This window comes from Salvelinus sp. IW2-2015, linkage group LG18, assembly GCF_002910315.2.
Source record: "Salvelinus sp. IW2-2015 linkage group LG18, ASM291031v2, whole genome shotgun sequence".
NCBI lineage: Eukaryota > Metazoa > Chordata > Actinopteri > Salmoniformes > Salmonidae > Salvelinus > Salvelinus sp. IW2-2015.
The window spans coordinates 27900165-27927645 of record NC_036858.1 but is presented as its reverse complement, the minus strand read 5'-3'; the positions used below and the strand labels follow the sequence as shown (position 1 = coordinate 27927645).

At 42.5% G+C, this 27481-nt stretch overlaps 1 protein-coding gene across 1 annotated transcript in view; it reads left to right on the top strand.

The window, feature by feature from the left end:
* LOC111978416 (regulator of microtubule dynamics protein 2) overlaps window positions 1-27481 on the top strand; it is a 91590-nt gene that overhangs the window by 21007 nt on the left and 43102 nt on the right. The window contains 4 exon segments of the mRNA XM_024008476.2: window positions 7140-7387; window positions 7389-7616; window positions 21419-21611; window positions 21974-22076. Coding sequence (XP_023864244.2) covers window positions 7140-7387; window positions 7389-7616; window positions 21419-21611; window positions 21974-22076 — 772 coding nt within the window.

Genomic DNA, 27481 nt, shown 5'->3' with positions numbered 1-27481 from the left:
TGCTCTATGAGTAGGTGACCATATACTTTTGGCCATTATATGTGGAGGCAGTGAAAATAGCTGAAGGAGCGAATGGAGATTAGTTTGTAGTGGATGCCCCAAAGCTTGCGTGAATGACGTTCAGGAGAAGGATCTAGAAACACTAGCAGTGAAGAAGGTGGACTTTGTTGCGGTTATAGTGCAAGTGATAAATTGCACTAATCAAACTAATCAAAAATCAAAGAAGCTAGGCATCATTGTGAAGGCGGCGAAAATATTTCTGGATCTCCGGGACTTTACAGCTGAAATGTTACAGGGAATACCGAAAGAAGAGGTTCRCCTATCCCAGGTTCCTAAGTCTGTGTAGGGATCTGAATAGACATTATGAATCCGATTGAAGGAGTAACATTTTTGTTTTGTTTTTGTTTACTTTTGAATATTAGAAATACATATATTATTGTGTTTATTCATTTTATGTAGTTATTTAAAAAAAATTCTGTTCCACTTTTGTTTAACAATCTGTAATGGATTTACACGCCTGTCCAGTTGATGGCGGTAATGCACCATTTGGTTGCCAACCACCATTTAAAAACCAACGAAGAAGAATAGATAAGTTGGAGGAAGTTGCCATTGCATTTGTTTAGGTTCTTATTTTAGAGGACAAGATGGCAGGTAGGCCTAGGCCTGAATGGTTTTTAGATTTGTAGATGGAGTCAGAGGAACCCATAGAGGTCGGTAAGAAGGCGGGCAGGAAAAAAAGGAGGATCAACTAAAGTTGAAGATTCCCGGTGTCTGTGACACCCGCCTATTGATGCGATGCAGACCTGGTGGAGAGCGTGTTGAAACAGAGAAGATACTGTCTGTACTATTGAGTTTTGATGCAGTCTTTACCAGATAAAGTCATGTTAGGATGTGTCAGGTATCCTGTGAGAGCTTTTGTCCCAAATCCATTAAGGTGTTTTAGGTGTCAAGCTTATGGTCATGTGGCAGCAGTGTGTAGGAGGGAGATTCCTAGATGTTAGAAGTGTGAAGGAGGACATGAGACAAAGAATCTGTAGTATCGGTGGGAAAYGTTGTTTGTGTAAACTGTATGGGTACCTATGGTCCTGTGGGGGAAAGGCAGGTTGAGGTTGCCAGCATCAGAGTAGTTCAGAAGGTGTCGTATACTGAGGCAGTGAAGTAGTAGAGGAAGATGGCTCCAAGGTGAGGAATCGTAAGATGATTCCTGTGAGTAGGCTGAGGCCAATAGAGAGTGATAGGAATAACTTCAGTAAGGTTTTTAAATTTTTTATYTTCATGACCATGGTTGTCAAATGTATCGCAGGAATGGAACGTAAATAAATCACTGAGGATAGATGTAGTGGTGGCAGCTGCAGAGAAGTACTTGGGTGTATGAGATTTTACTGCAGAAGAGTTACAAGATGTTTTGAACGATAGTGTCCCATCCTTCCAGGCTGCCGGCCTGGAGTAGGATCAGATAGGGCCAAAGTAGTGGAATAGTGGTGAAGTTTTAATGGGTGCTGGTGTGACCGGTATAGATTGCCTCTGCATTGTGTTCTGATGAAATGCTGTGCTGCCCTTATGCACAAACTTCTCTCTTCCACATGGATACAGTAGACAGGTTGCAAATAAGAATAACAATCATCTCATTAAATAACCATACAATATAGTGCAATGTACAGTTGAAGTCAGAAGTTTACATACACTTTAGCCAAATACATTTAAACTCAGTTTTTCACAATTCCCAACATTTAATCCTAGTAAAAATACCCTGTCTCAGGTCAGTTAGGATCACCACTTTATTTTAAGAATGTGAAATGTCAGAAAAATAGTTGAGAGAATGATTTACTTCAGCTTTTATTTCTTTCATCACATTCCCAGTGGGTCAGAAGTTTACATACACTCAATTAGTATTTGGTAGCATTGCCTTTAAGTTGTTTAACTTGGGTCAAACGTTTCAGGTAGCCTTCCACAAGCTGGTGTAACTGAGTCAGGTGCTCGCACACGCTTTTTCAGTTCTGCCCACACGTTTTCTATAGGATTGAGGTCAGGGCTTTGTGATGGCCACTCCAATACCTTGACCTTGTTGTCCTTAAGCCATTTTGCCACAACTTTGGCAATATGCTTGGGGTCATTTTTCATTTGGAAGACCCATTTGCGACCAAGCATTAACTTCCTGACTGATGTCTTGAGATGCTGCTTCAATATATCCACATAATTTTCCTACCTCATGATAATATCTATTTTGTGAAGTGCACCAGTCCCTCCTGCAGCAAATCACCCCCATAACATGATGCTGCCACCCCTGTGCTTCACGGTTGGGATGGTGTTCTTCAGCTTGCAAACATCCCCCTTTTTCCTCCAAACATAACAATAGTCATTWTGGCCAAACAGTCCTATTTTTGTTTCTTCAGACCAGAGGACATTTCTCCAAAAAGTAAGATCTTTGTCACCATGAGCAGTTGCAAACCGTAGTCTGACTTTTTTATGGTGGTTTTGGAGCAGTGGCTTCTTTCTTGCTGAGCAGCATTTCAGGTTATGTCGATATAGGACTCGTTTTACTGTGGATATAGATACTTTTGTACCTGTTTCCTCCAGCATCTTCACAAGGTCCTTTGCTGTTGTTCTGGGATTGATTTGCACTTTTCGCACCAAGTACATTCATCTCTAGGATACAGAACGCGTCTCCTTCCTGAGCGGTATGACGGCTGCGTGGTCCCATGGTGTTTATACTTGTGTACTATTGTTTGTACAGATGAACGTGGTACCTTCAGGCGTTTGGAAATTGCTCCCAAGGATGAACCAGACTTGTGGAGGTCTACAATTATTTTTCTGAGGTCTTGCCTGATTTCTTTTGATTTTCCCATGATGTCAAGCAAGGAGGAGTTTGAAGGTAGGCCTTGAAATACATCCACAGGTACACCTCCAATTGACTCAAATTATGTCGATTAGCCTATCAGAATCTTCTAAAGCCATGACATCATTTTCTGTATTTTTTTTTGTAAACTTCTGACCCACTGGAATTGTGATACAGTGAATTATAAGTAAAATAATCTGTATGTCAACAATTGTTGGAAAAATTACTTGTGTCATGCACAAAGTAGATGTCCTAACCGACTTGCCAAAACTATAGTTTGTTAACAAGAAATTTGTGGAGTGGTTGAAAAATGAGTTTTAATGACTCCAACCTAAGTGTATATAAACTCCCGACTTCACCTGTGTGATGTATGTTTAGCCTATGGGGCTAGCCAATTTTCATAAATTACAGCCAGGCGTTATGTACCGTTAGTACATGATGTGCGCTTGCAAACTAACAGAAAAATATAGTCAAAATATCATAACAAACAAAAACACATGACATAAATTATAAAGAAATAAACATNAGTACATGATGTGCGCTTGCAAACTAACAGAAAAATATAGTCAAAATATCATAACAAACAAAAACACATGACATAAATTATAAAGAAATAAACATCCATAAATTAAATGTTGTGCTGCCCTTATGCACCAACTCCTCTGTAAAGTACAAATTAACAACAGGGGATATGAATAGCCATGCTAGCCCAATGACAACATGTACTGTAGCCTACAGTAGAAAGTACAGTAGGCAGCTAGCATGTACAGCATTCACAAATCAACAGATGAAAAGTTCAGAAATGCATGAAAAGCATAAATATCACAATATACTGGTAGAAGACCATAATATTACAATGTCAGTGACAATATAAACTCAATATCTGTGTTTTAACATATTTTCATGGGACATTTGTCAGTAGCCTACCTCGTCCACATGGATACAGTACACAGGGAGAAGGAAGTGTGTGACATTAAAAAGGGCACTTACAACAACAAAAGGAATGTTCAGTAATATCAGGCATGGGAACTATTCAGATTTTGTGTAATTATACAACATGAAATACAAGACATGTTACACAGGGTTAGTTGGTAGGGCAATTTTTCACAAAGTGTAATGAATTCATACTACAGAATTGTAGGCTAATAATACACAGCCAATACTGTAGGTGGGAGCATTCACCTATAACATTTGTTTTCCGACCGCCATAATACCAACAAATACGAAGAAGAAGAAGAAGAGGAAGAAGAAGAAGAAGAACTTGTCAAAAGATAGGAAGCGTGATGTTGGAAGCAGATGATGAAGTGGATTCTGAACACAATTGCGGTAGAATCAAGGAGAATTGGAGTATTGTCCAAAAGAATAGAAAATTGAGTAAAGTAGTGTACAGTGATGAGAATGACCCTTCATATCTAGTAGGAGTACAGTTTGTTAATGAGGTTAATGAGGAGCAACTGAGCAGAGTACCAATCTTGAAGAAACCATTTGAGTTATCCAAACTGGTGGAGAGAGTGCTGGGTAAAGTGAAGGGTGTGAGGATCACGAGAGGTGGCCATGTTTATATTTTTTGTGCTTCTGCGGATCAGTCTGAACCGATTTGATAAGTTTGAAGTGTCGTGTGTGTCTCTTCAGAACAGGGCACCTCTCAAGGGGGTTATATCTGGCGTTTCGTGGTTGATTTTGAAGAGATGAAAAATATTCCTGGGGTGATTGAAGCACGTTGGATGAATCGTGTGGTGATTGGTGAAAAGGTGAGTAGTATATCTGTTTAATTTTTTTTAAAACGAGTCTCTCCCTACTCAAGTGCAGTTAGTATAACTACAGAGTCAGACAATTTTATCCCAAGACCAATGCATGTGATCACTGTGAAGCTTTTGGTCATGTATCAAGTGTTTGCAGAAGGAAGCCGAGATGTCCAAGTTGGAAAAAAATCATATTGTGTATAAAAGTAATTAATATGGGACATGTTGCAATTGTGGTGAACCATGAAGCCACGTCTTTTGAATGCCCCACAATTGTGAAAGAGAATGAGGTGGACAAAGTCAGGGCTTATAGAGCATTTCATATGCAGCAGCTGTGAAAAGGGTTGAGGTTTGAATGTGCACCAGAATAGTCCATGGTGGTGAATAGGTCTACACTTCAGGCTGCAGGGTGTGCCTTTCACCAGCAGGATCCTGACATTTAAAGGTTAAGAAGACTTTTCTTTTCTTTCTCTCTCTCTCTCGGAGGACCTGAGCCCTAGGACCATGCCTCAGGACTAGCTGGCATGATGACTCCTTGCTGTCCCCAGTCCACTTGCCGTGCTGCTGCTCCAGTTAAATGTTCTGCTGCGGCTATGGAACCCTGACCTGGTTCACCAGGCGTGCTACCTGCCAGACTTACTGTTTCAACTCTCTAGAGACAGCAGGAGCGGTAGAGATACTCTCAATGATCGGCTATGAAAAAGCCAACTGACATTTACTCCTGAGGTGCTGACTTGTTGCACCCTCTGACTAAACTATGTGGATTATTAGTTATTTGACCATGCTGGTCATTTATGAACATTTGAACATCTTGGCCATGTTCTGTTATAATCTCCACCCGGCACAGCCAGAAGAGGACTGGCCAGCCCTCATAGCCTGGTTCCTCTCTAGGTTTATTCCTAGGTTTTGGCCTTTCTAGGGAGTTTTTCCTAGCCACTGTGCTTCTACACCTGCATTGCTTGCTGTTTGGGGTTTTAGGCTGGGTTTCTGTACAGCACTTTGATATATCAGCTGATGTAAGAAGGGCTATATAAATAAATTWGATTTTGAATTTTTTACCTTTATTGCTATGGTAATTAATGGCACAGCCAAGATGGAGAGAAGGTCCAGGAAGATCAAATTCATAGTGGATGCCCCCAGAGCTGTTCCTGGTGCTGAAAGATTTCTCAGCAAAAGATTTACATGAAATATTGGCGCAAGCCGTACCACCTTCTCAGGTCTTAGAGCCTGAGAAGGGACACATGTAGAATTAAAAGAAGGAAGAAGTGGGAGTTTTGTTTGTTTTGGCAATGTACAATTTTATTACGGTGGATTAAGTTTCACTATTACGTATGGATTTATTATTTAATTGTCTTTTTTGGGGGTTTCAAACCGTCCAGTTGGTGGCGGCAATACACCTTTTTGGTGTAGTCTGCCATAAAACCCACAAGAAGAAGAAGAACTTCTCAAACGGGACATATAGAACAAAGACTGAACGCTTCTCCGCAGTAAGGTCGCTGACAGACACAATTTCAAACTTTTTGGAGATAAAATTATATATAATTGTTTGATTTGTATGATTTAATAGGTTAATGAAAGTCACTGCTTTTATGTTTAGTTAGCTATTTTATCTGTGTGCTTATAGCTAGTAGACACCACATAGTAAACACCCATGTCTGGCACTAGTTGGCAAGCTAGGTGACTTTGTCRATGCCATGGCATGCCTTTTTCTTTAACGTTATTCTGGCTCGCGAGTTGACGAGATAAACTAGCTTGAGTATTCGCTAGCGAGCTAATCCTGTTAACGTTAACCCTTTGTGCAAACGTAGCTATCTAGTCTAACATTGAGGTGAATGCGAGGACATTACAGGAGAGTGACTTATTTCACCCCAGGAGGTCGCCAGCTGTAGCTTGACAGCTAGRTACTAGCTAACGTTAGCTAAGAAGGTCACTTTCTCAAACTCATCTTTGCTGTCACTGTATGGTTGCTGGGTTGCAGAAGTTTCGTGTCTTACTAGTTACAGTAGCTACATTMTTATCCCAAACTAGCTTGCTTGATCTTTCAAGTGAGGCACTCCACATTTGACAGCTAGCTGACCAATCCTATTACAATACTGCCCTGAATGACCTGTCTGTTGATTAACAGTGACCTTAATTGGCTTGAGGGCAATTTATCCGTAGGTCTCACCCCAGTGTTAGTAGAAACAGTTAAGAGCTTAGACAAATAGCCTAAATGGTATTATTTTAGAGGCACAGAGATTATACCTGCTCGTGTGACAGAAGCTATCAAATCGATTTTGATACAGACTGGTAGAAATGGAGTTAGGTTAGAATGGAGATGCGATTGGGTTAGGCATATACATCACAGGTAAAAGACTACGAGGGCTGGCTAACTCAGCTCCTTGGTCAGTCAACTCTGCTGTATCCAGATCTTGGACCTTTGCTGATATGTATGTTAACCTAATTTCTCAGCTGCCGGATATTCAAGTAGCCTAAAGGATTCTTAAAATCGGAAATTGTCCCTGCACAACAAAACAAATTCATTATTCATGTGTCTTTCTCATTTCTCCCTTTCTCTCCAGGCCGGCAGGATGGCCCTGTCAGACAACAAGGCTCTGGTCCTGGGTGTGTTGGCTGGAGCGGCTGGCCTCAGCTTGGGCACTGTGGTGTTGTACAGCAGTAGGAGGGCCGTGCCAATGAGTGGACATGGTGTGCACAGTAAGCTGTACCTCACCAGTAATGACCAGCGGGTGGCTGGAGCCAGTATGGTGGTGAGGGAAATGCCGGGTCAGGCTGAGGTTCTAGATCGTCTCGCAGCCCTGATCCAGTGTGTCAGAGCTGAAGGAAGAGGTGCGGGCCCTAAAGAGTGCCATCCCAAAGCTGCAGGACCACGTCAGGGATGAGCTGAGAGGACGCAGCAGCCGGGCTGAGGGGGCAGTGGCTCGCGTAAGGGCAGGCCCGCCAAACCGAACTACACCCACACGCAGGAGGAAAGTTGCAGGGGGAGTGGCCAGAGCTGGAGGCCAAAGCTCTGAGGAGGAGGCTGAGAGTGAAGGAGGGTGAGTCCCATCTCTCCCTCTGGGATATTCACATGTTTGGTTCAGATACAGGGGGGAAATCCACCCATCGGTATGATTTCATAGAAAAAACAAGGCACTGTTCATAGTATTTTACACACTTTTATTTCTATGCTAGTGCTGAGCAATTAGTGCTTTGAGATCGTTTCGGATCGATTATATCACGGATTTCGGGTTTGATTAAATAATCATAATTTATTCACATTACTTTAATAAAATATGTTTTATTTCATTTCATGTACATAACCCATCTACAATTTAGCCCAAACAACTACCTCTTTACCTACTGTATTTATTTTATTACTTTATTTTGCTCCTTTGCACCCCATTATTTTCTGTCTCTACTTTGCACTTTCTTCCGCTGCAAACCAACCATTCCAGGTTTTTTTTTAGTTTTATTTTACTTGCTGTGTTGTATTCACTTCACCTCCATGGCCTTTTATATTTTTATTTATTTATTTTATTTATTTATACATATATTTGTTTGCCTTCACCTCCCTTATCTCACCTCACTTGCTCACATTGTATATAGACTTATTTTTTTTTTCACTGTATTATTGACTATATGTTTGTTTTACTCCATGTGTAACTATGTGTTGTTGTATGTGTCGAACTGCTTTGCTTTATCTTGGCCAGGTCGCAATTGTAAATGAGAACGTGTTCTCAATTTGCCTACCTGGTTAAATAAAGGTTAAATAAAATAAATAAATAAATAAATAAAAAAAATTCAAGTCATCACCTCATCTCTAGAGCTGCTGCCTAGGGCCTCCCGAGTGGCGCAGTGGTCTAAGGCACTGCATCGCAGTGCTAGCTGTGCCACTAGAGTTTCTGGGTTCGAGCTCTATCGCAGCCGGCCCCGACCGGGAGACCCATGGGGCGGTGCACAATTGGCCCAGCGTCGTCCGGGTTAGGGGAGGGTTTGGCTGGCAGGGATGTCCTTGTCCCATCGCGCACTAGCGACTCCTGTGGCGGGCCGGGCGCAGTGCAAACTGACACGGTCACTAGGTGCGACTGACTTCCGGGATAAGTGGGCATTGTGTCAAGAAGCAGTGCGGCATGGTTGAGTTGTGTTTCGGAGGACGCACGGCTCCCGACCTTCGCCTCTCCCGAGTCTGTACGGGAGTTGCAGCGATGAGACAAGACTGTTACTACCAATTGGATACCACAGAATTGGGGAGGAAAAAGGGGTAAAAAAAAAAGAGCTTCTGCCTATACTGTCTGACAAAAATCACAATTTGAGGAAATAAGACATACTTTTATGACTGCTGAATACCACCTATCAATCACTTAGATCATGTGTTTTCAGGCTCACGAAGCAACTCTATCCCTCTCGATCATGGTTCTCTCTTCTGTCTCCATGTCTGCTCTGCACAGACGGGTGCGCAGTGGATTATGGTCATTTTAATTAATTACCATGTTTTCTGCGCTGAACTATGTATAATATTGGCCTGTTGGCAACTACAACTCCCTACTACATCCCACAGTTCAGGCTTGATCTGATTTATCATCTCGACAGAAACTGCACATCGAGCTCACAGAAAACCCCCAGAATTAAATGGATTTCAAATAATTGAACCGACGTCAGTTAATTAGTTGTTTAAAAAATGAAAAACAGACATTTCGGTCAATGGCACAGTACTATTTTATGTTCAATGGCTCAAGCTCCTTTTACATTTCCTAAAACAATACACTAATATTCACTGATATTAATATGATATGATTGCAGTAGGCAATATCTCCTCTATCAAAGCATCCACCACGCATTTTATACTCAAATGCTGGTTTCCTCTTTGCCAGCTGCACCACCTTAACTATCCCACCTGTACTTGATCAGTGAGCACAGTTGCATGCATTTAATTTAATAGTTCATTTAAAACGTGTTCATGCTTTGCAAGAACGATTTCCCTAATAAGCCTGTTCACGTGGACACATCTGAAATAAGGCTACTGATGGGACTTTTGATAAACACAGGAAATCGCCAATCAAAATAAACACTCTGCCACAGTGACCATGTTATTTTTGCGAAGACTATTTGATTGAGTTCAGACATACAAACCTTGTATGTGTACTATTTCTAAGATGCGTACTTTTAAGTTTTTCCGAAACTCACTTCACTCGCACATAAGAGGGAGTCTTGCGATACTGGAGCCGGCACATGCGCGGATCAAATCCACCGCTGGAACACCGATTTTATAAGCTGTTACATGTCCTAATAATTTAAAAGATTGCTCAGGAAACCAGGTGTTTTACCCTTGTTAGAGAGAATGTGGCAGATCACAGATCAAGGGCAGATCACTCTCTTTTGGTCCTGACCTGCTATTGAATCCTACTGGGGAGAAATAATGGGTTTTGACATAGAACAAACATTAATTTCTCTGTATTTAGGTGAAATACCTCTACTTACACAATAGAGACGAGTACCTGTTGAAGGTCCTACTTGCAGCCAGCCATCTTCCGACAGGAACACAGAACCTAACAGGTGGAGGCTGGGGTTGTGGTGGGAGCAAGAAGCCAGCACATATTAGCAGTAGCAGTGAGTGAGCAGATCCGGTCAGCTTAAATAGACCGTCAAATAAGGTTGGCGTGATTGATACTAGCCTCTAGTATGAGGCTAGTATGCCATCTCAGCTGGTGCGTCAGCCCGAGGCGGGGCACTCACGTTTCCTTTCTGAACTGGTGCCGCTTAATTTATTAGTGTGCATGTAAACATACTCAATATCTTAATGAGCCAAAGTTACATGCTCATTTTGCGTCGCAAAGCCAAATTGACTTGCTCAATCATTATATCTGGTTAAATGAGATGTGAATGTGGTGTCAGAGTGGAATTTACAGTAGTGCCACATGCCCATCCTCTTCCGTCCGCAGCCAAATACCTTGATAACACGCCAGCCTAGAATAACATAACAAATGTCTCTTTTAAATTCACTGTCTCTTAAAACCACTAATATATTTACATGTAAGTAGTGAATATTAAAATAAAGACACTTGTGGTGTTAAAGCTTTGTGAGAAGTTTTAGTTGAAATATTATCCACGTAGGCTTGCTTATTACATTTTTGGAATCATAAAAAAAATAAATGTATCTCTTGCTTAGAGGAAGATTCCGCGTGTTTACTTTGATCCAAATTTCAGTTTGATTGAGCAGTAAATCTGAACTTTGCATTGAACCTCAGTAGGCCCTATTGAATTTTTTCCCGTTACTGTTGTCTTCCCTATGGGTCGCCCGGGTATGCGAATGACTCTGACTGTGTGACAAATGAACTAACTGACATCCAAGTTATGGCTTCCCATTTTGAATGTTCAAAAAAAACACAACATGATTGTTGTAACCACAAGCCACCACCAAATGGTTCCTAATACCATAATTGCAGCCTGCAACTACGTTCCATTTCATATGCAAGAGGTGAGAACAGAAAGTGGAGTGAGACATGAGGCTACTCTGTTACGCCTGTTCACAGTATAGTCTTGATCTCTGGAAAAAATACGTAAGCGAGTTTGATATTTTCTGCTGGTGAATATAAAGAGGAAAGGGGTAGACTTTTCTTAGTGATGTTCTGGGACTTCCTTGAAACAAGAAAATGCTGTAGAGTAATAACTTATAGCGTTGCGGGACATTGCTCTGACTAGGAGAGGATCACCTCAATTGACTTTACTTTCACTAAGAATGCCAAGAAAAAGAAGCATTCAAACCCAGCGAAGTGGGCGGGGTAGAGGAGTATAATGGGCTTCAGATCAGAGCTGGATCATGGCTCCTTAAATTAACTGGGGGAAGTAAATCTGGAGCTAATTTAACTGGGGGGAGTAAATCTGGAGCTAAGTTGGCTCCAGATTTATCTCCTGGCAGAGCTCTGGCAGCAGTCGCCTGGAGCAATTCTTGCTGTAACAACATAACAAGCAGGCCAACAGCCAGCCAGAGTACTCTGGGTAGTTAATCATTGTTGTTTTGGTGTCTTAGTTCAGTCTGTCTGTGGCTGTGCCTCACACTTCCTCGTTTAGACTTTGAGGGCCTAGGCACTGTTACTCAGGCCATCATTTACTACAAGGTGTACGGTTCAGACTGGTGGAACCGGTCCATACTTGAGTGATATAGTTTGGTGTGATAGGAACCAAAATAATAATCAGATGGTCTACTTTAAAGCGTACTACTCTCCTATTTTTTTGTAGTGAAAAAGCTAATAGAATGGAAGTGTAATACAAAAATAGATCATATACTATATCACATGATGAAGACCAAGTCATATTTGGTCATTTCTGTTACCTTTTGTAATCAATGGAGTGTATCCTCGTCCCTGTTGGAGAGGGAGACTAGTGTTGTCATGATACCAGCATTTTGACTAAGATACCATGGCATAAAAAGATGTACACTGCTCAAAAAAATAAAGGGAACACTTAAACAACACAATGTAACTCCAAGTCAATCACACTTCTGTGAAATCAAACTGTCCACTTAGGAAGCAACACTGATTGACAATACATTCACACTGCTGTTGTGCAAATGGAATAGACAAAAGGTGGAAATTATAGGCAATTAGCAAGACACCCCCAATAAAGGAGTGGTTCTGCAGGTGGTGACCACAGACCACTTCTCAGTTCCTATGTTCCTGGCTGATTTTTGGTCACTTTTGAATGCTGGCGGTGCTTTCACTCTAGTGGTAGCATGAGACGGAGTCTACAACCCACCACAAGTGGCTCAGGTAGTGCAGCTCATCCAGGATGGCAACATCAATGCGAGCTGTGGCAAGAAGGTTTGCTGTGTCTGTCAGCGTAGTGTCCAGAGCAGGAGCGCTACCAGGAGACAGGCCAGTACATCAGGAGACGTGGAGGAGGCGTAGAGGGCAAAAACCCAGCAGAGGACGCTACCTCCCGCTTGTGCAAGGAGGAGCACTGCCAGAGCCCTGCAAAATGACACTCCAGCAGGCCACAAATGTGCATGTGTCAGCATATGGTCTCACAAGGTCTGAGGATCTCATCTCGTACCTAATGGCAGTCAGGCTACCTCTGGCGAGCACATGGAGGGCTGTGCGGCCCCCCAAAGAAATGCCACCCACAGCATGACTGACCACCGCCAAACCGGTCATGCTGGAGGATGTTGCAGGCAGCAGAAACGTTCTCCACCGGCGTCTCCAGACTCTGTCACGTCTGTCACATGTGCTCAGTGTGAACCTGCTTTCATCTGTGAAGAGCACAGGGCGCCAGTGGCGAATTTTGCCAATCTTGGTGTTCTCTGGCAAATGCCAAACGTCCTGCACGTGTTGGGCTGTAAGCACAACCCCACCTGTGGACGTCGGCCCCCATACCACCCTCATGGAGTCTACTGTTTCTGACCGTTGAGCAGACGACATGCACATTTGTGGCCTGCTGGAGGTCATTTTGCAGGCTCTGGCAGTGCTCCTCCTTGCACAAAGACGGAGGGTAGCGGTCCTGCTGTGGGTTGTTGCCCTCCTACGGCCTCCTCCACGTCTCCTGATGTACTGGCCGTCGCCTGGTAGGCCTCCATGCTCTGGACACTACGCTGACAGACACAGCAAACCTTCTTGCCACGCTCGCATTGATGTGCCATCCTGGATGACTGCACTACCTGAGCCACTTGTGTGGTTGTAGACTCCGTCTCATGCACACTAGAGTGAAAGCACCGCCAGCATTCAAAAGTGACCAAAACATCAGCCAGGACAACATAAGGAACTGAGAAATGGTCTGTGGTCACCACCTGCAGAATCACTCCTTTATTGGGGTGTCTTGCTAATTGCTAATTAATTTCCACCTGTTGTCTATTCCATTTGCACAACAGCATGGAAATTTTATTGTCAATCAGTGTTGCTTCCTAAGTGGACAGTTTGATTTCACAGAAGTGTGATTGACTTGGAGTTACATTGTGTTGTTTAAGTGTTCCCTTTATTTTTTTGAGCAGTGTATATACTTGTGTATTGATTTTAAGAAAGGTATTGATGTTTATGGTTATGTACACATTGGTGCAACGACAGTGCTTTTTTTGCGAATGCGCTTGTTAAATCACCCGTTTGGCGAAGTAGGCTGTGATTTAATGATAAATTAACAGGCACCGCATCGATTATATGCAACGCAGGACAAGCTAGATAAACTTGTAATATCAACAACCATGTGTAGTTAACTAGTGATTATGTTAAGATAGGTTTAATGCTAGCTAGCACCTTACCTTAGCTCCTTGCTGCACTCGCATAACAGGTAGTCAGCCTGCCACGCAGTCTCCTCGTGGAGTGCAATGTAATCGGCCGCAATCGGTGTCCAAAAATGCCGATTACCGATTTGTTATGAACACTTGAAATCGGCCCTAATTAATCGRTCGACCTCTAATTGACAGCTTGTTTTCTTCTTAGGCTTAATTGTCTTTGTCTGGAGATAAAAAATCTAGCAAAATGTGCAATGAATTGATACATTTTTTTATGATTGATGTTTAGAGGCATGTCCTACAGCATGGGTGCATAACGTGTGGCCCAGAGACGATCTTTTTATTTTAGGCCATGTCTTTTTTGTGATTATTCAGTAGCAGAAGGCTAGGGTAAAAGGGGCCTGGTAAAAACAATGTCTTTGGTTGTCATCCTTGATCTTGTCTTAAAGAAATGCTGGAGTTTCACCCAAGTAAAGCACATGAGAGCAGTGTAACCTCTTTTGAACTTATTTTTGAAGTTCTTTTAGCACAATACATCCACACTTGCAGTAACTAGAAATACATTATTGCTGTGAAGATGCCCATACTTCTATTTCCGAAGCTGTCGGCCCTCTTATTTTTCTATAGCCCTTTTTCAGTCTTGTGTTGTGTAACCTACAATTGGCTTTTTCTGGTGTGTTTGCAAAGATATGCAGATCGTGACCAGTGTTGAGGTATTGCAGATTGTGCTTGGTCTTGCAAAAACACGAAGTGCCTATTACTGGGAACAGACTGTACTTACTCTGTGCTGCATTGACGCGTGACAAGGAAGGAGGCTTAATTATGTAGCAGGTTAAGGAGTATATTTGCTCAGTTTAGACACTCGCAAGGAGGAAAGCTCCAACTGTTTGCACCAATCACTCATCTGTCAAAACGGCTACCTTGAATATACCACCTCAACCGAGCAGGCCCATCAATCTCCCAGTCTGTATGCCGAGCTGTCAAAGGCCTCATTTTAAAGCATCATGTCGGATGCATTTTGTCTCCGTCTCTTGCATTCGGAACTTCACGGAAGGCACTTATTTACACTATACAGTCCATTCAGAAAGTATTCAGACCCCTTGAATTTTTCACATTTTGTTACGTTTCAGCCTTATTCTAAAATGGATTAAACTTTTTTTACATTTTCAACCTATACACAATAACCCATAATGACAACAAAAACTGTTTTTTAGGAATGTATGCAAATGTATTACAAATAAAAAACAAATACCTTATTTACATAACTATTCAGACCCTTTCCTATGAGACTTGAAAATGAGCTCAGGTGCATCCTGTTTCCATTGATCATCCTTGAGATGTTTCTACAACCTGATTGGAGTCCACCTGTCGTAAATTCAATTGATTGGACATGATTTGTAATGGCACACCTGTCTATATAAACGGTCCCAGAGCAAAAAGCAAGCCACGAGGATGAAGGTATTGTCCGTAGAGCTCCGAGACAGGATTGTGTTGAGGCACAGATCTGGGGAAGGGTAACAAACTTTTTTTTTWAATTTAGTTAGGCAAGTCGGTTAAGAATAATTTATTATTTTACAATGACAGCCTACCCCGGCCAAACCCTAACCTGGACGAAGCTGGGCCAATTGTGCATTGCCCTATGGTACTCCCAATCACGGCGGTTGTGATGCAGCCTGGAATCGAACCAGGGTCTGTAGTGAAGCCTCTAGCACTAAGATGCAGTGCCTCAGACTGCTGCGCCAGCCCTGCAGCATTGAAGTTCCCCAAGAACACTGTGGCCTCCATCATTCTTAAATGGAAGAAGTTTGGAACTCTTCCTAGAGCTGGCCAAATGAGGGAGATGGGCCTTGGTCAGGGAGGTGACCAAGAACCCAATGGTCACTCTGACAGAGCTCCAGAGTTCCTCTGTGTAGATGGGAGAAACCTTTCAGAAGGACAACCATCTCTGCAGCACTCCACCAATCAGGCCTTTTATGGTAGAGTGGCCAGAAGGAAGCCACTCCTCAGTAAAAGGCACATGACAGCTCGCTTGGAGTTTGCCAAAGGGCCCCTAAAGGACTCAGACCATGAGAAACAAGATTCTCTGGTCTGATGAAACCAAGATTGAGCTCTTTGGCTTGAATGCCAAGCGGCACGTCTGGAGGAAGCATGGTGGTGGCAGCATCATGCTGTGGGGGTGTTTTTCAGCGGCAGGAACTGAGAGAGTAGTCAGGATTGATGGAAAGATGAACCAAGCCCCCCAATCTAAATCCAGCCTTGAGTGGCCCCTCTCACTACCAGTGATGCATTCTCTATGAGCTGAGCTTAATGCTCCCTAGATCAGAGGATGTTGGGAGTTTAAACTCTTCATGTTGGTTTTGACGCTTTACCATGGTGACCACTGCTGCTAAGCTCCCTTGAAACACTCCAACCTGGATTCTCCGTCTGCATAGTAAATGTCCAATCCCTCTCACTGAGAAAATGTTGTCTGTGTGTAGAACTAGCATTAGATCGCAATACTTTTTTAAACAGGTCAGTGTTCACTTGGCCACGGGGCCAGACGGTTTACCAGGACATGTAAGAGCATGCGCGGACCAACTGGCAAGTGCCTTCACTGACATTTTCAACATCTCCCTGACCAAGTCTTTAAAACCTACATGTTTCAAGCAGACCACCATTGTCCCTGTGCCCAAGAAGGCGAAGGTAACCTGCCTACATAACTACCGCCCCGTAGCACTCACGTCGGTAGCCATGAAGTGCTTTGATCATGGCTCACATCAACACCATCATCCCGGAAAACCTAGACCCACTCAATTCGCATACCGCCTCAACAGATCCACAGATGACGCAATCTCAATCGCACTCCACACTGCCCTTTCCCACTTGGACAAAAGGAACACCTATGTGAGAAGGCTGTTCATTGACTTCAGCTCAGCGTTCAACACCATAGTGCCCACAACTCATCACTAAGCTAAGGACCCTAGGACTAAACACCTCCCTCTGCAACTGCATCCTGGACTTCCTGACTGGTCGCCTCCAGGTGGTAAGGGTAGGCAACAACACCTTTGCCATGCTGATCCTCTACACCAGGGCCCCTCAGGCGTGTATTGATATCTTGAATATGCGCCTCGTAATTGGATAAGGACGCGCACAGTTGCATCTACGATGTGTRGTTCTTCACGTGTAGACTGTGAGAGAGACGCGATCACGTGACTGCATTGGCTAATAAGAATTGATATCTGAGAGAGCCATGAGTGATTGGTCCTTTGGAGCATGCAGCTGGGAGGCATTATAATGGCTGCAAAAGGCATGTTTTGGGGGGGGGGGGGCATTATGGCCACACAAAGGGAGTGCTGCCGGGAAATTCAAGGCATTATCCAGTGCTTGTAAAATTGTAAATGAGAGACTGATGTGTGCAGCCTGAGCAAAAAACAAAGCATGCCTTTCATGCAACTTTTTTTTCAAATCGTTAGTTGCATCATGCAGCCTTAGAATGTATTAAAAGTCAAAACKTGTAGCCCAACGTTTGTATCACAACTGAAGTTGCATAATAACTAAATTAAGCGTAATAGGAGGACACTTTTTTTTATTTTGTTAAGCGCTCAACACAGAAATGTGCGCACTCTGTCGGAAATCCTCTGGAGAAAAAATCCTCTTKTATTCAGCTATGTTCAGTTGTATTCTTCAGACTATAAAACAATACCACGGAATTCTAAGCAAATCTTGTCTGCTAAGTGAACTAGTGTAGCCCACAGCCTTATATCATAGCCAAATCAGGGCTTAACATAAGGACAACTCCGAGTATGCTATTCTGTTCTTCTGAAATAGACTACATTTTCTTCATATCATCTTTCTCTAGACCGGTTTAAAATAATGGATTTATTGTAATGGTGTAGGCTATATTACATGGATTTGAGTTTTTAAAATGTAGATTGTCCCAAAGGTCTGCATCAGTGGCTTGTAGGCGCTGCGTGGAAGCCAGGAGATGCTAAATGTGTTTATGTTAATTAACGGTCAATTACCGTGAGGCCGGGAGTTATTTCCTTGACAATCACCAGCGGAAAGTTTCATGACCTCCACAGCCTTACATCCTGGGCTTTTATTCTGTCTCAACTCCAGTGATTCAATGGCTGTGGAATGGTGTGACAGGAATGCGCTGATCACTCAGTGCTCAGCATTGCTGCCTCTCACCATCTTTCATTGAGTAAACAAGTGCAGAGAGGGAAAGAGAGGACTGCATGAACGAAAGGACAAAGGGATGAATGACTGGACAAGTGAATGAATCAGTAAATGACTGCATGAAGGAGAGAATGTAACCGGGGAGGTCTCCGCTAGGGATCTGGATAAATACTGAGAATCACTCAATGTACAAGTACATTGTGTGCAAGCGCAAAAAAATAAATACACCACAATTTGGAGAAGGGCCATCGCAGCTCACACGAGCGTGTCCATTCATAATTTTAAGTCCTGTTGTATTGGCCGATTTAACTAAAAATAACAACAACAAAAAAAGGTTTAATAATAAAAATGGGTTCAGCACTAGCCTACAGGTTTGGAGCTTACTCCGAGGTCACTGTGCAGAGAGGGGTTTTGGAACCTTTGTTTCAGCAGGAGGGAGGGGTGAGTTTGGAGCAGGGGCCGGTGTGTGTGACAGTCTGTGTGTGGCACGGAGGGAGAAAGAGTAGCCAAACTGACTCGCTCTAGTTAGAATTTATGGCAGCAACACGTTTTTCTATCATTCCATCTGGTAGCCTGTCTTCATTGCATCATCGTTGTAGCTACAGTAGCCAGCTAAGTTAGCCAGCTAGCTGAAGTAGCAAGTGTAACCAATGTGAAATGGCTAGCTAGTTAGCGGTGGTGCGCGCTAATAGCGTTTCAATCAGTGACGTCACTCGCTTTGAGACCTTGAAGTAGTGGTTCCCCTTGCTCTGCAAGGGCCGCGGCTTTTGTGGAGCGATGGGTAACGATGCTTCGTGGGTGACTGTTGTTGATGTGTGCAGAGGGTCCCTGGTTCGCGCCCGGGGCGAGGGGACGGACTACAGGTATACTGTTACACAAGGCTAATTGAGGCTATTTTGCTGTGCTCCCTAACAACTTCATTCATATGAAACAACAGCCTACTGGTTGGTTGATCATTGTAGCCAACTCCTCATTTAGCCGACTTAATACCTTAATTTTTTTTTTTTTTTTGCTTTGATAAGAAAACACCCACTTTGCTACACATAGAGCCTCTGACTGTAGCCACTTTGATTGGCCGACAGCAACAATAAGCACCATGTCTTTTTTATTTATTTTATTTATGGGGCGCACTCATAACGGTCAGGTTTTTTAAAATTAATGTTTTGAATGTAATGGTCTATCGTTGTAGGCTATATAGCAATGTCACATAGGTACTTTTATTTGAATGAGACCAAGCCTTTTCATTGTCAAAATAGGCCTATATTTTTTGGGGGTGAAAATGAATACGCTCCCAAGTAATCGATACTAACGTCTTTTCGGATTTTCAAATAACTGTGCCCATCTCTAAGATTAAAGCACTTCCATGACTGTATTTGTGTCCATTTTTACTGAGAGAAAATTGGAGAAATGGGCTAATAGGTCTATAGCCATTTTTGCTTGTGTTGCTTAAGAACTTAACATAGATTACATCAACTATTTCAAGACTAGTGACACACTATTCCTGAAGTTTTAGACGTTGGCTGACTTTTCTCAAGCATTTGGAAGGGTTATTGTAGATAAGTAGAATTTCAACATTGGCTTGCCAGGTTCTTACAACGTCATTGGATTTTGCTGCCTGCCCTGCAGAGAAGCAGTGTTGCAGTTTTCCTGCAAACACATTCTTTTGTCTCAAAGGTACTGATTTAAGTAATCAGTTATTCGGGCCTGAGGTGGGGTGAGAGGAATCATCTTGGGCCTCCAGTTGTGGGCCCAAGATGCACCTGTCCACTCCGACACTCCTCCCCCTGCCCACTGCCCACTCCAACACACCTCCCCCTTACCCAGAACCATCGCTCCCAGACAAACTTTCCCAGAACCACAAATGACGCACACGCAGCTGTTGCCGGAACTTAATGGAGGCCTTTCATGTTTGAACTTTTTCACTTTCAGTCCTCCATGTCTTTTTATTTCTACCTGACGGTCAGCTTTTTCCCTTCCCCTACTCAAGTGTTAGCTGTGGGTGTTAGTACATACTTAGCTACAGCAATTGAAAGGGGACATTTTTCGAAGGCTGTAAAAGCAGTGCTAATGCGGGCACATTGTATGCCTCACAATGATAGAGACAAGTGTCCGACACTGCGTGCCTCGCCATGACAGAGACCAGTCTCCCTGTGTTTGGCCCGGGAAACCCTTCAAGTGTCTGTATTAAGACTTTTTAACTGCTAGGCACACAATTAAGTGACCCACTTGTGTAAACAAACATGTCGCTCTTGGCGTGTAAATATGCAGTGGATGTTAATCCGTTATTGACAGCGTCTGGCAGAGKGAGGGTAAAAAAAATAACTCATTAACTGAAGCTCCCTTTCTGGAGATACACTCAGCCTTCACTTTACATTTTATTTCACCTTTTATTTAGGGGTGACAGGTAGCCTAGTGGTTAGAGCGTTGGGCCAGTAACCAAAAGGTTGCTAGATCGAATCCCCGAGCTGACAAGGTAAAACATCTGTCTTTCTGCCCCTGAACAAGGCAGTTAACCCACTGTTCCTAGGCCGTCATTGTAAATAAGAATTTGTTCTTAACTGACTTGCCTAGTTAAATAAAAAAAATGCAAGTTGGTTATTTATAATGCCAGTCTACATTTTAGGAATAGCCTGWTGGTGCATGCTACACTAGCTGTACATTTTATTTATTTGGCACATCTTAGAGAATGAGCTCCAGCTCAGGGCTCAGGTTTGCTAACTTAATAGCTTGCAAGATCAAGCTTCTTGGTTACAACAATCAATCCCCTKKTGGATCAAGATCCCTGCTGCCTAAATTTGTTTTGTGTGTAATTACATTGTGTGCACTGCCGGTAATACCGTATGGTACAGGAACGGTATGAAAATCTTCAACACTAGTTTGAACCACCATCAYTTCATCTTCCTCCCACCTGTGTTTACTATGAAAACACATGAAGGGAACTGAGAATATACACTGAATGTACACAACATTAGGAACAGTGCTCTTTCCATGACATAGCGTTCACCTGGATAGTCTATGATCCCTTATCGATGTCACTTGTTACATCCACTTCAATCAGRGTAGATGAAGGGGYGGAGACAGGTTAAATAAGGATTTTTAAGCCTTGAGACATGGATTGTGTATGTGTGCCATTCCGAGGATGAMTGGGCAGAACAAAAGATGTAAGTGCCTTTGGACCGAGTATGGTAGTAAGTGCCAGGCACACCTGGTTTGAGTGTGCCAGGAACTGAAACGCTGCTGGGTGTTTCACACAAGTTTCCTGTGTGTCTCAAGAATGGTCCACCACACAAAGGACATCCAGCCAACCTGCCACAACCGTGGGAAGCATTGGAGTCAACATGGGCCCGCATCTCTTTGGAACAGTTTCGAAACCTTGGAGTCCATTACCTGACAAATTGAGGCTGTTCTGAGTGCAAAAGGAGGTGCAACTCAATATTAGGAAGGTGTAGGCTGTGGTGCTAATGGATGCTTTTTGTGTTTCAGGTACATAACAGCTTTAACCGACTCCGAGGAAGAAGAGCAGATTGAGGCTGAGGGTCAGAGTCCGTATGAAGTGAATGTGATCGAGCCTCTGAATCAGTTCTCAGCCCTTCTGGAGAGGGTGGACGCTCTACACGACGGCAGCGATGGAGACAAGAGGGAATGCCTCCGCACCATGCTGGATAAGAGGGAGCAGGTGGGCCACATCAACCAACTGTCCAAGTCTTGAGTTTGGATGTCCTAGGGCTAGTAGATATCTGTATTTGTTATAAATCACAGCAGTAGCAGACATGGGTTCACATGCTTTCTGTCAAAACAAATTCCCATGCGCTTGCTTGGGTTTGCTTGGTGCAAWGCAACAAATTGAATAGTTCCAAAAGAGCAAATCTTGCRCATCTGGCACTSTAGACAGGCCTAATCCAAAGGTGCTTACAGTATTTGAAAGAAAGCAAATACTATTTGAATCCAGGTTGGCGCAGAAGAGAGCGCCTACGTGAACCCTGCCTCCAAATAAAAGTTAATWATATAAAGTTTGACACTAACACCTCTTTTCTTCAGTTTGGACAGAACACTACGTTCTTATGGCGACTAGTTCGGGCCTACGTGGATGTTCATGACATCACTACCAACCTAGAGCAAAAGAAGACCCATGCAGAAACTGGTAATAAACCACARACTGACCCTTGATCCTTAGCATTCACACCATTTACCAAAGATTAGGGTTATACAATTCCAGAAGCTTTTCGAAAATGCCCACGTTTTTATTTCCCAAAAATCAGCAGTTTTTCAGAAATCCCCCTATTCTGAGGTTTGTGTCCAGAAATGTGCATCCATAACAGCTCCTAGCAGCTCCTGGTATTGGAGCCATGTAAGGTAATTTGCACTGCTGGTTCTGCAGGCCACCCACTTGTTGGCATTGTCCACTTCTCGGAGTGGCCTGAAAGTAGTCCTGAACTGAATGACACCTGGAAACTAACCCAGTTGGCATGAACCTCTAGTATCCATACTATGACCTCAGTCAGCCAGTTTGAGATCTGGCCACAGAGCGAATTGGAAGGATCTGAGTTTTGGCTACATTTTTGAGCACGTGTCTTCTGTCACCTGAAGGCTTATGATGAAGTACTCACAACTATATGTGCATCACCAATAATGCACGATGAACAATTGACAGGGTCTTCCTCCATATTAAATTATCTTATGGAATAAGACAGTTGTGTGGGCTTATTTCCCCCCCATGCAATCCATCCAGCATGTTATCTCATTRTTAGTTTGACCAAAACAACACTACATATAACCGTGATCTTTTCACGCTTTACAGATGTGCAGTATAGTATGACGTAATGCTGTTGTCAAAACAGAAACCTCTCTCACGTAGCTTCTATYAAAGGCAATAAATAATCATGTATTCTCTTTGAACACACAACCCATAATGTTTTGTACTATACAGCTGTGATTGCATGCACCACTTCCAAGTGAACAGAGGTGTTCCCTCCCCCCCKAAAAATGTTTAATGCTTGCATGCTTTTCTTTTTTCCCTGCCTTTGCCAAATACTCCATCCCTGCATTGCTTGTTAGCAAAGTTACAACTCTCAACGCTCTTTCCATGTCTTGTGTTACACTAGCTAGTCTCTCGTTGCCATACCACCAAAATCATATCAGTGTCATGCCTCCCTTTGAGATTTTTTGTATTGAAAAAATGGTTTGAATAGTCCACTGGCTCCCAGCAGCAAGATTTTAATTGATGTTACATTTCAAGAACCCTCCCCCACATGCCTGTAGAAGAGGTGTTATGTGCGTCACTATTTTCCGTAGGACACAGTTTGTAGATTTGTTACGTGTGCTAGTTATCAAGTGTGGCTAACTGTCTGCGGTTTATATTTGTTGAAAGTGGATTACGCTGGTAAAGTCAAACGTCACAACACGTTCTAAACTGCTCTGGTGACACACACACTTTTTGCCTTGTCTCCATTCATCCACATGGCTGCGCTTTGCTGCCACCGAAAAAATCTTGCCCATTTTTACATTTTTTGTAAGGACCCAAAAACAGGCACTGGGAGGARCTATTCAAGTAAGTAAATACATTTTGAAAAGTAGGGTAACTGAGCTGCTAGCTAAAAAACTTTACACACTGTTTAGCTAAGTTCATTAAATGTCAGCAGCTAGCTAATGTTCTATTACCTAATCATTGTTTTAAATGTACAGTCTCAATGCATTTGTAGATAACATCCATGGAAGAGGGTGAAATTGTAGTTCCWGCTGTCAGTGAAGGGAGAGCTTAGGCAACTGGATAGGGCAGGTAACTTCAGGAGGACATGAAAAGTTTACAGATCCAGTTACTGTACTAGAGGGAAAACTTTGACAGAGATACTGTAATACCAACATAATATTCAGTGATGTATAATGAAGCCTGTTTTCTCTTTATGTTTTCTGTCCTCAAATATGGAGCACTGTGAAAGCCTGTTTGCAGATGAAGCGAGAATTCCCAATGAATGGCCCAAGAGAGTAATGGCGCATATCCATACAGTGTTTTAGTCAAAAGGCTCAGAATTTTCGGTTTCCATCTACACTTGCCGGCACCCGTGTCTCACTGGGCCATGGCTCCGGCAGACCTGCTCTCACTTGGGGCCAAAGCCGGGCCACTGGTACTTTTCATCTTGCATTTACATAGCCATTGTTAACTGTGAACTTGGAACACCTTCTCACAAAGCAACTGTGTATACCAGCAGTATTTTTGTATAGAACATTTGCTAACATGGGTTATATGTGTAGGCCTACCTATATTAGCACATGTTGTATACAAAAATACAGTTAACATCACACACACAATGTATAAACCGATTATAATTGGAACAGTCCAACCCTTTTGGAGGTCTGCTGGGTGTGCAGGGTTCTGTTTCAGCCCATCAATAATGAGTTGATAATCAAGTGTGCTATTGCTGGGCTGGAACAGAAGTCTGCTCACCAAGTAGATCAGGGATCAGTGGAGCAAGGTTGGCCACCGCTGGTATYGAGTTCTTTTGTTAARCTGAAATGACGCTTTAGTTATAATTGCCTACTTATTACTACTCAATGATCTATTGTTTAGACTAAGATGTCTAATCCTTACATACGAGTTAGCTTATTTGTACATTTTGTAGTGAAGTGTTGGTTCTTTTGAAGTGAAATGTTTAAACTTGTTTTAGTAGTTAAACTATTATTCAAAATGTCAATGATCAATCGCAATCCTGCAATAGAGGAAGTGGTTCTGTCTTTGTTTCTGTGTTGTATTCTCAAATTAAAATTTCCTTTTTGTCTAGTTGTAAGATCTAGTTGACGTTATTCTTTAACACAGACCCCAAAGCAAATCAGGGGAAGGAAAAGAGGTTTATTCAAAGAGGATAAATCATAGATGTTACGCTGCGAGGTAGATGGACGTTCCTCCCCTGTCCTCCCCTGTGATTCTCTCCTGTGGTTCTCGCCATCGTCAGTGAACAAAGGGACAGGATGTAGTTTATAACCCAGCCCTAGCCTGTGGTTGACCAATTAGAATGCCTTCCAATAAAACTGGGCCAATATCCTATTTCAGGTTGAATATTTATCTTCAAAATATTATCTCCAATATGTTTAATTTGATTGTCGTTGTATCAGCTATCTCAATGATTTTTGCAGCTTATCATATGGCATAAACACTGTGTACAAAATTAGGAACAGTTCGCCTTCATTATATTACAACTTTATTGACCTGAAATTAGTATTGAATGTAGGTAAAACTAAGTATGTTCTCTACTTGCTTGCTGTTTGGGGTTTTAGGCTGGGTGTCTGTACAGCACTTCGAGATATTAGCTGATGTACGAAGGGCTATATAAAATAAACTTGATTTGATTCTCTAGAGTCCATAAAAATAACTGATTTAAGCATATGAACAGTGCATTCAGAAAGTATTCAGACTCCTTCACTTTTTCCACATTTTGGTACGTTACAGCCTTATTCTAAAATGGATAKATCTACACASAATACCCCKCAATGACAAAGCAAAAACAGGGTTTTAGACATTTTTGCAAATGTATTAAAAMAAAATTACAACTGAAATRCKATTTACATAAGTGTTCAGACCCTTTACTCAAGTACTTTGTTGAAGCACAGTTGGCAGCGATTACAGCCTCTAATCTTGTGTATGACGCTTGACACACCTGTATTTGGGGAGTTTCTCCCATTCTTCTCTGCAGATCCCCTCAAGCTCTGTCAGGTTGGATGGGGAGTGTCAATGCACAGCTATTTTCAGGTCTCTCCAGAGATGTTAGATAGTGGTACAAGTTCGGGCTCTGGCTGTACCACTCAAGGACATTCAGAGACTTGTCCCAAAGCCACTCCTGCATTATCTTGGCTGTGTGCTTAGGGTTGTTGTCCTGTTGGAAGGTAAACCTTCACCCCAGTCTGAGTTCCTGACCACTCTGGAGCAGGTTTTCGTCAAGGATCTCTATACTTTGCTCCATTCTACTTTCCTTCAATCCTGACTAGTCTCCCAGTCCCTGCCTCTAAAAAACATCTCCACAGCATTATGCTGCCACCACCATAGGGATGGTATTGGCCAGGTGATGAGTAGTGTCTGGTTTCTCAACACGTGATGCTTGGCATTCAGGCCAAAGAGTTKAATCTTGGTTTCAAAACCAGAGAATCTTGTTTCTCATGTTCTGAGTCCTTTAGGTGCCTTTTGGCAAACTCCAAGCAGGCTGTCATGTGCCTTTTACTAAGGAGTGGATTCCATCTGGCCACTCTACCATAAAGGCATGATTGGTGGAGTGCTGCAGAGATCGTTGTCCTGCTGGAAGGTTCTCCCATTTCCACAGAGGAACCCTGGAGCTTTGTCAGAGTGACCATTTATTCTTGGTCACCTCCCTGAACAAGGCAATTCTTCCCCGATTTCTCAGTTTGGCTGGGTGGCCAGTACTAGGAAGAGTCTTGGTGGTTCCAACCTTCTCCCATTTAAGAATGATGGAGGCCATTGTGTTCTTGGGTACCTTCAATGCTGCAGACATTTTTTGGTACCCTTCCTCAGATCTGTGTCTCGACACAATCCTGTCTCGGAGCTCTACGAACAATTCCTTCGACCTCATGGCTTCGTTTTTGCTCTGACATGCACTGTCAACTGTGGGACCTTATATAGACAGGTGTGTGCCTTTACAAATCATGTKCAATCAATTGAATTTACCACAGGTGGACTCCAATGAAGTTGTAGAAACATCTCAAGAATGATCAATGGAAACAGGATGCACCTGAGCTCAATTTCATGTCACATAGCAAAGGGTCTAAATATTTATGTATATCAGTTTATTTTATTTTATACATTTGCAATTTTACAAAAACCTGTTTTCGCTTTGTCATTATGTGTGTATTGTGTGTAGATTATGTGTGTAGATTGATTGAAAAAAAATAGTGTGTAGATAAAAAATAAAAAAAAGCTAATACATTTTTGAATAAGGCTGTAACATAAAATGTGGAAGAAGCTTACAAATATCTGGGCATCTGAAAAATGAAAAGCTGTCTTTTAAAAAGTTTATTGATGAGTTAGTAAAACTGCTAAGTGTAAAAATGTACTTCTTCTATAGAAATAGGTCCTGCCTCTCGCTAAATAGAAAGCAGATTATTCAGTCAACGTTCCTTTCGGTCCTAGACTATGGCGACATCATCTATATACAGTTGAAGTCGGAAGTTTACGTACACTTAGGTTGGATTCATTTAAAACTCGTTTTTCAACCACTCCACAAATTTGTTGTGAACAAACTATAGTTTTGGGAAGTTGGTTAGGACATTTACTTTGTGCATGACAAGTCATTTTTCAAACAATTGTTTAACAGGTAGATTATTTAACTTATAATTCACTGTATCACAATTCCAGTGGCTCAGAAGTTTACATACACTAAATTGACTGTGCCTTTAAACAGCTTGGAAAATTCCAAACAATCATGTCATGGCTTTAGAAGCTTCTGATAGGCTAATTGACATCATTTTAGTCAATTGGAGGTGTACCTGTGGATGTATTTCAAGGCCTACCTTCAAACTCAGTGCCTCTTTGCTTGACATCATGGG